General features: G+C 40.3%; 1 protein-coding gene across 8 annotated transcripts in view; it reads right to left on the reverse strand.

Moving 5' to 3' along the window:
* FRY (FRY microtubule binding protein) overlaps window positions 1-10,873 on the reverse strand; it is a 428,614-nt gene that overhangs the window by 83,021 nt on the left and 334,720 nt on the right. For all 8 annotated transcript variants that reach the window (XM_049101157.1, XM_025462552.3, XM_049101154.1 and 5 more), the window contains 4 exons: window positions 8,024-8,280; window positions 7,394-7,540; window positions 5,912-6,080; window positions 4,655-4,745 (listed from right to left, as the gene is read on the reverse strand). In XM_049101157.1, coding sequence (XP_048957114.1) covers window positions 4,655-4,745; window positions 5,912-6,080; window positions 7,394-7,540; window positions 8,024-8,280 — 664 coding nt within the window. The remainder of the gene's footprint in view (window positions 1-4,654; window positions 4,746-5,911; window positions 6,081-7,393; window positions 7,541-8,023; window positions 8,281-10,873) is intronic.

A 10,873-nucleotide genomic window follows, 5' to 3' on the forward strand; every position in this document is an offset into this window, starting at 1 on the left:
GATACTAGTTATTATATTTCTACCTTGAATTTCTAGGTTGTCTTGCCTTCCCTCTTCAGGGCACCAAAGGCTTTCAAATCAATAGTATTTTTGTCATCTAAAGGCCTACAATGTAGGGCAAGGATGTGGTTGAGGGGAAGTGATGATAAAACATTGTCTATGTTTATTTTATATAAAATGATACAGACATGTTTCATCATATATATATATTCTACAATTAAGAATTGTAGAATGGATGACAATCCTTCTCTTTTCCCTTGAGATACATCTAAAGCAGTGTGAGGCAGAGGTTATGAAGCCAAGATGAATGAGAACAGCAAGCCCCTTCCATTATATATATGCAGTCAAAGCAAATAATTAAGGCTCTATAGAAAAATCTGGGAAATTCAAACCATAGCAGGTATGCTCCCCTTCATTACTGACAAGTGTTCTGCCTTAATTGACAACAGATCAACACTTATTTCCCTCTAGAACACTGGGGAATGCAGGGCTATAACTGTCCTCTAGTATGGAGAAGAAGATATGCTTTAGGAAAAAGCACTGGATGTGCCATTAAGATTCCTACCTTGTATAACCTCAGAATATTGAGGTTCATCACTGAGTCATCAGTGGCTTAGATTTGATGAACATGGAAATGTAAGACTATAATAACTTTAGTTTTATTCACCTCTTAGATGTTTATAGCAGCTTTTTCTTTCCCGTGACAGAGCCATATTTTCCCTAATAACACTGTATTTCAAGCTTTATTGTCATATCTTTTGGGCTATTGCTTTGTGAATCCATAAAACAGAACAGCTAGGACATCTGCTCAGTCTGTCTATATCAGACTGAACTTATGAAATTAGGAAAGTGACAAACTTATCACTTTTTAAAAAGATTTTATTTATTTATGAGAGACACAGAGAGAGAGGCAGAGACATAGGCAGAGGGAGAAGCAGGTTCCCCACAAGGAGCCTGATGTGGGACTCGATCCCAAGACTCCAGGATCACACCCTAAGCCGAAGGTGGACACTCAACTGCTGAGCCACCCAGGCATTCCAACTTAACCACTTTTTGAAGATGTCCTTTAATCATACTTGTGCTGATTAAATGCCAAGTAAAAAACTTTGTATGCTTGAGCCCAGACCTCATTCAGCAAGGAACAAAATCAGGGAAATGAAAGAATTCCACATCTGGAGATTTCTATGGGACAGAGGGCTCATGAACCATCTAGTCTATGCTGGCCTTATAATCATGTTCTGGAAGGACCAGGCAGGAAAGAACTGTAGAATGGATGACAATCCTTCCCTTTTCCTTTGAGATGCATCTAAAGGGGTGTGAGGCAGAGGTTATGAAGCCAAGATGAACAAGAGCAGCATGCCCCTTCCATACTATTCTCTTTACTCTGGGAAGGTCAAAACTATAATGTAATAAAGTGTAAGCTTGGGTCGGGTTGAGGGAGTAAAAACTGGCTCCTAAGAGTAAAATCTGCTATTTTGCTTTGCTTTCCTGACTTGAAGAAAATAATTTTTGGTTTAGGGTTTAGAGGAATTTGAAGGACAAAATGTTTCTCTAAATTTTCTCTTGCTGATTTAGCTCAAATTAATACTTAGGCAACTTTTTGTAGATTATTAATCTCTACCCCTGTGTCAACAGAGATTACCAGAAATTTATACATGTGAAGCTTATTGCTTTGCTCCCTAGGAAAAATCCTTTCATGGAACTATAAATTTATCAAATAAGCACTTATTAAGGGTTGATGTACTGAAAATACTTATGGAGTTTGGTTCTGCATATTTTACCAACTGCTATAAACAGCTATTTTAATAAAAAATGTGTTCACTTGTTGTTTAATAAAAAATACTACTCAATAAATCCTTCTTTGAATTTAGGGTAGTTTCCATTAGTAGCTTCCAATGAATCATTTTCATTTATTTTTACATACTGAAAGTTATGAAATTCACTGTATTCTTCTTTGTTACTTTGGCTATTGAAGAACTCAAGGTTAGGTTAATATTAACTTTTACTAGTTTTCCTTAATGAGGACTTGAAGACTTTTGACACAACTATCTTCCTCTCCCCTTAGCTTGGCTCTTATTCTTTTATTATTGTTTTAAAGGTATCAGACCTATCCAAACATTTTGTTAGTAGATATGATAATATTAAATAGTGAAATACATCAAAGGACCATTGACCTAACCAAAAAAACATGGCATCAGGCCTGCTTTTTTGCACAATTATATGGCGCCCTCTGGAGCCCAATAATGTATTTTGGTGACCAGTACCCCCAGGAGTTGGGTAACACAGCAGCCTGGTCAGTATTTCTAACCAATTGTATCTGTAGACTCTTTGCCTACAAGGACTGTAAAGAACAGAGGAAGTAACTGTCTTCTGTAATGGGGTTAGCAAGAGGGAGGGAGATAAGTGTTTGGACAGCTTATCTCTGGGGCTGTGAGATTTCTCCCATTTTCATTCACATACTGAATAAACATCAAAGAATTCCGACTATGTGCAGCATAGTAGGCTAATCATTAAGGATAGCAATATGTATACAAGATGTATGGTCTCTATTTTCCAAGAATGAAAATCTAGTGGTTGAGAAAAGCATGTGTACTAGTACCTATAAATCAACCTGACAGGGTCTACAAGGAAGAAACAGTAATGAGTAGTTCAAGAGACATATGGTATTTTACACTGAAGGCGCAGTCTACTTTCATAGAAAAGAGAGAATGTATTAGAGATATAGTGCAGGTGGGGTATAGGATCAATAGAATAATGGTATCCTTTGGGATAAAATATTCATTTATGTATGACATATGTATATAAATATGACCAATAAAGCTACAGGTAAATAGATATAGCCATTATAAAAGAACCAGATATATATAGCATATATATAAAAAAGTGTGGGTACATACTGGCTTTCCAATGGCCAGCACTGACAGAGGAGGAAAGCAAGAGTTAAACAAGAAAGCCTCTATTGGAGGTGCTCTCTGGTCTTGATATTACAGAAATGACTGACTTAATTTCAAGAGCCACCACTAAAAACTTGGGCAGGACACTCAGGACTCTTGTCCCAAAGGGGCCTTTGTAGTAAGATGTTAATATATAGACATGTATCACCTTTCTACCCTAAATAAAATTAAGATGGAAAATTCAGTCTAGACAATAAATGATAAAGAATGTTACACACCAACTAGAAAGAAGAAATATCTTTAGAGAAATATAATGTGATTATTCACCATGAGGAAGTTTTCCAAAGAAGGTACTAACAAATACAGATTAAAAACATGTTAATATTCTTGTATTGTCACTGACATACAGAGTATGAATACCTTTACTCATTTCAGAGTAAATTTATATTCTAATAAAGGCCTTCAGAGAGAAAGGCCTTTATTAGACATCTGTAAAGGACGAGGTCTATGATCATGATCCACTGGGTTTGGGCTTTTAGCCTGAAGGAAGGCTCATGTGGATGAGCATCTGCCTAAAGGCAGTACAGCAACCCAGGATTGAATGTACTGAGGAATCTGATAAGGGTCTGAATTGCAAATAAGCCTTCAGAACTCCACAGGCAGTCCCTCTTATGTCAGATACCTTCCACCAGCAGCCCCCCTGCCATATTACCATGCACAGGTTGAAAGCCTGAGGATGGTCATGAAACATCTAGAAACATTATTTTCATTATGTGATCTATTGCATTTTCTCCATTATGAATTTGTGAGTATATTATCCTTGCCACTAGTTTCTTAAGTGAAAGGGCTCCTCAGGAGTTTTCACTAGAAAATGCTCAGCCTAAGCAGTTTCAACACTAGGAGAATCATTCTAATTTTTATTTCATTTTTTAAAAGATTTTATTGATTGATTGATTGTGCAAGTCGGGGGAGGGGCAGAGGGAGAGGGAGAGCATCCTTAAGCAGACTCCCCTCTGAGCACGAAGCCGGAAGCAGGGCTCCATCTCATGATCCTGAGATCAAGACCTGAGCCAAAATCAAGAGTCGGATGCTTAACTACTGAGCCACCCAGGTGCCCCATCATCTGTTTTTTAATTTGAGTCCTATTTCTTTCTTTTTGTTTGTTTCTCTGCTCTTCACAATTAACTACAGGAAACAGTGATGCAGATTTTATTTACTTATGAGTAGCTTCTGGGCAATGTAAAGGGGCAAGAGAAATACCATTAAAGAGCTAATGTGAAGGGGATAGAGGCTTCTTTTAGCAGAAAAAGGCAGTGCTGTTAGTTAACCAAAATTGACAATGTAAAAATGAAATAAAAATTATGACATTTCATTGAACTCACCCCCAGACAACTGCCCAATCTCTAAGCAATCATTCTGCAATCAGATTTGAAAATTTCACATGGAAATTCCCTCTAATTCCAGAGGGTCTGTGCCCTCTAACAGAACAACCAGTGGTTTTTAGTAAGCCCTGCATAAGTAAGTGGGATCCAGCCACCAGAATGACATCCCTCTTAATCTTTCTCTCCTCTGGCTTTTCTCAGGGAGAAATCATTATCTTTAGGGATATACAGAGCAGAATCAGAGTCCCTTTGTGTTTCTAAAAGCAAAGAAGAATTTAATTGTATATGTATAATTTATGAAACACCACAAATTCTTACTGATCCCTTTGTATATTGCTAAAAGTTATACTGGATATTAAGCCAAATTTGTGTACCAACCTCTCATCAGATTCTTTCAGTATCTTGCTCTCCTCGGCATCTGGGAAACTGTCCTGGCCAGCAACCACTGTGTTGCTGCTGGAAGTGGTTCCTATAGGTAGGATTAGAAAAAAATGTAGGGGTAAGGGTTTAAACCCAGGTCCCAAGTAATTACAGTGAAGGATTTCTCATAAAATCTCATGTTTGAAAGATTCCTTACATCTTCTATACAATCTCAAACATTCTAAACAAACTTCTACGCCCACAGTACTGAAATGAGAGAATCCCAGACATGTGTTATGCTCAAACCAAATTCCTTAACTCTCTTATAAAGTGAGGCTACAACATTCTTGAATCCCCTTCTTCCTAACCACTTAGGTAATGAGCTTATTTATAGTGGCTGACCCTGCCACTTACTGCTTTAGTATTTCTGGGTCCAGGAGTTATTAAACTAATGTTAGTGAAGAAAGTCCAAGTACCTAGAGTTTCTGATCCCTGGGCCACTGTTACTCTGTGAGAACATGTCTGGCAGCAGGCGCAGGGCAAACAGAGGGCATAAGAGACCAGGAGACAAGGGAGATTTGAAGGTGGTTACAATATTAGGAAAATCAAAAGGAAGGAACTTAAGGAGGATGCTATATATTTCATAAAATGATGCCGAGAAGCCAATTTATTGCAAGTGATAATACCATTGAGGAGCATTTTAGTTAACCCTGGGAGACTATTAGCCAAGAAAATTCCATAGATACGAGAAGGAGGGTCTAGAAATGAGATTCCTAAGTGATTGCTATGTCCTGCCAGGGATCAGTCTAAAGTATAAAGCTCCATGGCTTACCAGTACCAGGTCACTGACTGATGGTCACCCTTCTAAAATGATTTTATTAAACAACAATGCCCTTGAGGAATCTCAGCTATTTTGAATCTATCTTTTTTTTTTTTTAAGATTTTATTTTATTTATTTAATTGAGAGAGAGAAAGAGGGAGCATGAGATCAGGCATGAGCAGGAGGAGGGGCAGAGGGAGAAGGAGAAGCAGACTCCCCACTGAGCAGGGAGCCTGATAGAGGACTTGATCCTGGGACCCTGGTATCACGACCTGAACTGAAGGCAGACAATTGACTGAACCACCTAGGCGCCCCTAAAGCCATCTCTTAAATGAAAGTTTATACAGGAAGAAGAAAAAGTAACATACACATACACTCTTATCCCTTCAGTGCTCTCCATAAAGGAAAATCCAGAGATCCAAGACAAGATGCCCACCCAGCTGCCCTTCCCCTACCAGAGGCTGCTGCGGAGGCCTTGCTGCTGGCTGCAAAGCGGTAGAAGGGCGGGTTGTCACAGTGCTGGACAATGGGGTTTACTGGCTCCGTCTGCTGCAGCTCAAAGAGAAGCTCTTCCATGGTCTGAATGGTGTTGTTACGGCACAAATATATCGCCACCTTTTTAATCTGAGAAGAAACACGGAACACAAGGGATGTCTTCTAGAGCCTCGCCCACAAGAATGCTAGACTGTAACCTATTCCTTTCAATGAATGTGTCATCCTCAGAGCTGCCATCCTGGTGGCTCAGCTTTGCAGTCTCCTAGTGTGAACCAAAATGTTTGGATTAAAATTTGCCTCTCTTCACATGCATGTCTGATAGGGCCACTTGGTAAAGGCCTGAACTTCCCTAGTGGCCAGGTTTACAAAACTTATGGGGCACATGAATTCTCTCTAAACTGAAAACTTGCCACCTAAGGCCTTATCTAGAAAGAATTTTATTTGTACAAACCGCGGGAAAAACTGCTAGTTATTTTTGTTTAAATAAGGAATCCAGCCCCCTGCTCTTCTCCCCTAGAAAAAAAAATTAGCTATTTGTATGGTTTTAAATTTTAAAAACAACTCTGAATTAAAGCTCTGAATTACTGTGGCCCTCACAGTCAAACCTAAGGCAGGGAATCTGCAGTAGGGCTTAGGTGGTTCAAAGAGGCAGGCAGGCAGAAAGTCTCTTGGAAGATCAAACAGCACACAAATGCCAATTGAGTTAGGGTTTAAAAAAATGCTGTTGTCTCATTGATCATATCACCTTTATTTGATTTTAAAGATTTTATTTATTTATTCATGAGAGACATGCAGAGAGAAGCAGAGACATAGGCAGAGGGAGAAGCAGGTTCCTTGAGGGGAGCCTAATGTGGGACTTGATCCCAGGACCCCAGGATCAAAACCTGAGCAGAAGGCAGACGCTCAAACACTGAGCCACCCAGGTGCCCTGATCATATTAGCTTTAAAGACAAACACTAAATATCATATATCTCAGGAAGATTTCTCTCTTATTTCTCTCCTACCACTTACATGTGAAGAGAAACACTTGGATACTCTCCATTTTTATTTTGTTTTAAGAGCATCAAGATGTAACCATGAAACATTCTTATGAGCCATAATACAATGTTTTGCTGAGTTTCCCTTACATATTGGGTCTACTGTTTACAGAAGGCAGCTTTTAGTAACTCTTAGGAAAATATCTACCCCTTAATTCATAATAAGTTTCTGCATCCAAAGGCTTAGAAAGACGATGACAGAGGTGTCACAGGACACTGTAGCCTGCTTCCCAGGGGGCAGAAGGAAACTTTTTATGTAATATCTAGGTAAGCTCACAGGAGATTAGGGTGATGGACAAAATTTGACATCTCCATTTTCCTCAGTGCCAAGAGCATATTGTGACTTGTAATTGCAAATACAACTGACAGGATCACCGACTCCTGAAAAGTCTGAGGCACACTTACGTAGGGCAAGAGGAGCGTGTCACTGCTAACTCCACACAGGCTGATCAGGAACTGCAAGGTGATCCTCAGGTTGTTGCTCCATTTCTCGTTGTTGGCTAACGCATTCCAAGCATTTTCCATTTCCGGGCCAGGAACTTCATCTCCGTACTAGAACAAACGAGATAAACATTGGCCCAGGAGGCATGTGGGGAAAATGTCAGGATGCAAAATGTTTGATTAAAACTTGTTATAAGGGTCATTGCTATCTCAAAATCCTAAGAAGGAGTAGACCTGGCCAATCCTCAGAAAGAGGCCAATTTTCAGTGATTTATAATGCACCAATCAGTAACGTATGTGCTTATTCTCATGATTTTTAATATGTTAGGGTTCTCATTTTTCTTTTCATTATTACCTTTAAAAATCATGGTAAAGTACACATAACATAAAGTTTGCCATTTTAAGCATACAGTTCAGTGGTATTAAGTGAATTCACATTGTGGTGTAACCATCACCATGGCCCATGCCCTTGTCATGCGATTTTTTAATGGTAAGTGCTATTCATCCTGAGTTGGCAGCACAGGGTTTGGTTAACCCAGAGATTTTCCTGGCTGACAGATCCATGTCAGTGAGGCACGTATTCTCTGAGCTTACCTTGGCTGTCATGTACATGAGGTTGTTCAGGACCAGTGACGTAGCTTCAGGGGAGCCCCAGCCACTCCCTCGCAGCCCATGTGAAGTGGTGGCTTCTCCTTCCCGATCCTTGACGTCATCCTCTGGGCTGCTGGGGCTTGACCCTGGGAGGAGGAGCCTGCTGTCCACCAGCTCGATGTTGTGCAGCCAGGGCAGCAGATAGGTGAGCATGATCTGACGCCCATTCGGATGTGTGGTGGGGAATCGCTGGCTGACTTCTAAAGCGAATGGCAGTAACACAGAGCCCTATGTTACCTCATCAAGATAAACTAAGATATTAACATAGATCAAACAATGACATCAGTTTATAAAGCATTTTCATATACAGCAGCTCCTCAAGGCCTCAAAATCTTAAAACTGAGGCTTGTCCTCAAGCACCTTGCATCTGGCACCCTGGGGAGGGACGTCAGAGGGCACAGTGGGGAAAGCATAGGGCTTGGTAAAAGTGGGGTGAGGTGCAAGGCTATGGGAGAGGTGCAGCATAGGGCCCAGAACAAGGGGCTGGGAATCAGAAGGACATGGGATTAGATCCCAGGTCCTCCACATACCAGCTGCATGAAATCTGTGTTAGTTACCTAACCTCTTTATTCCTCAGTTTTCTCATCTGTGGAGTGGGACTAGTTGGGCTGCTGTGAGGATTAAGAGATAGAATCACAAGGTATATTATTATTATTATTATTATTATTATTATTATTAAAGATTTTATTTATTTATTCATGAGAGACACCCAGAGAGAGGCAGAGGGAGAAGCAGGCTCCCTGAGAGGAGCCTGATACAGGACTCAATCCCAAGACCCTGGGATCACGACCTGACCCAAAGGCAGATGCTCAACCACTGAGCCACCCAGGCATCCTTTATATGGTATATTATATTGTCAGCACAGTGCTGGTTATCCAGTAGGCTCTTCATAAACAGTGGTTAGGACTATTGTAACAGTGACTATTATCTTTCTGCTATACCAATATTTTAGCAGATGTCCTCCACAAACTCTTAGATGTAAAACTGAGAAGTGAAACTCCAGGAAGAACAGACCAATGTGTGGACTCATGTTCATGGTATCTACTTGAAAACCGTCAACTATGTGGAGGTGCATGCTCAATGCTGCACTTCATTTTATGAAATAAATGAATTAAAAGGGTAAAACGGGACATCCAGTCACCATTATTCTCTCTGATAGCATTTTTGCATTGTTTCACTGCCAGCAGCATTTAATTTTATGATCTGAATAAGCTTTCTATAGAAATAAAAGCACAGCATTACCTATATGTTCCAAGCTGCTTGTAATCTTTTATTTCTAACATCTAGAGAAGAAACGGTTTTATCCTAAGGGAAATTTGAAAGCATGGTCTGATGCACTTGTTATTATCCAGTGCAGCATGTAATCTCGTTTGGAGGGCTCTTGGCTGCTAAACAATAGAACAACACAGATGCCAGGAATTACACCAAGATAATCCACTAGATCCTGAAACAGTAGCCTTAATTGACTTGGCCCTTTTCCTAAAATTACAATTTTTTTTTTATTTTTAAGACTATGAATATATTTAATGCTGTGCCACAATAATCAGTGTTAAGCTGTGATGTTCCCCATAGCTCAAAATCTCAAAACTGACTTAATTTCTATACTTGATGGATGTGATAACTGCTATCATGAACTTTCCTGACACATAATCAGATCATAGGACATTTATGTATTTGACATACAGGGACTTTTCTGGGTGCAAGCCATTGTGCCAGGCACTATGGAGCCAGTAAGGACTCAAGGTTCAGTTCGCATCCCTGAGAAGGAAGCTCTGAGCAAGTTATGTTGACAGGTAAGCCTGGGGCAAGGTAGAAAGTGACAAAGGAGACAGAAAGGAACAAACAGTGATGTAGAAGTTCGGTGGAAGAAAAGGACTTCTGGTCATAGGGATTCAGGGCACTTTATGGCAGAAGAACTATCTTAAGTCTGCTAGCAAGGATCGGGAATTTGGAGGGGAATAAATCCTTCCAATCAGAGGGACAACTGCTATTAAAAATACATCTTTTAGCAATGGCATAAAAACCTGTAGTCCTTTTTTGTTCTTTTTTTGTTGTTGTTAATTTTTTTTTAAGATTTTATTCATTCACTCATGAGAGACACACACACACACACAGAGGCGGAGACAGAGGCAGAGGGAGAAGCAGGCTCCATGCAGGGAGCCTGATGTGGGCCTCAATTCCGGGACTCCAGGATCACACCCTGGGCTGAAGGCAGACGCTCAAATGCTGAGCCACCCAGGTGTCCCTGTAGTGGTTTTCTGAAGCAATGATTAATTTCTAACATATCACATGATTTGCTTATTTATGATGTTTATTACACCTTGACTGTCAGATCTAAGGTCCAGCTGTGTGAGAGTGGGTGGGGGGATATCTGTCTGAAGCATCCCAGGCACCTCGATCAGGGCCAGGATTGTAGAAGTCTTTCTGAAGGGAAATGAGGAAAAAAATGCCATAGGCAGGCAAACAACCCCCATGCACTCCTCCAAAAACAAATTAAAAAAAAAAAAAAAAAGAGAAGATGTCAGTGGGCTGCTCTGTCCATTTTCTGGCTCCTCTGGGAGGGGCCTGTGCAACTCGCCTGGCTACTTACAAGGAATTAACTCATCTGAAGTTACAGGCAATAAAAAAAAATCTTATCACGGGGTTTTTAGTGGGAAAACCAGTGAAAACAAGAGCTAGAAAATCTCTATAACACCTACACTCAATATCCCAAGCTGAGCTCATGATCTCTGCTTTGTCCTTAGCCTCCCCTTCTCGCTGGATTGGCTCTTGAGGTGGGGTTATCACCTACTA

Source organism: Canis lupus, chromosome 25 (genome assembly GCF_003254725.2).
Source record: "Canis lupus dingo isolate Sandy chromosome 25, ASM325472v2, whole genome shotgun sequence".
Classification (NCBI taxonomy): Eukaryota; Metazoa; Chordata; class Mammalia; order Carnivora; family Canidae; genus Canis; species Canis lupus.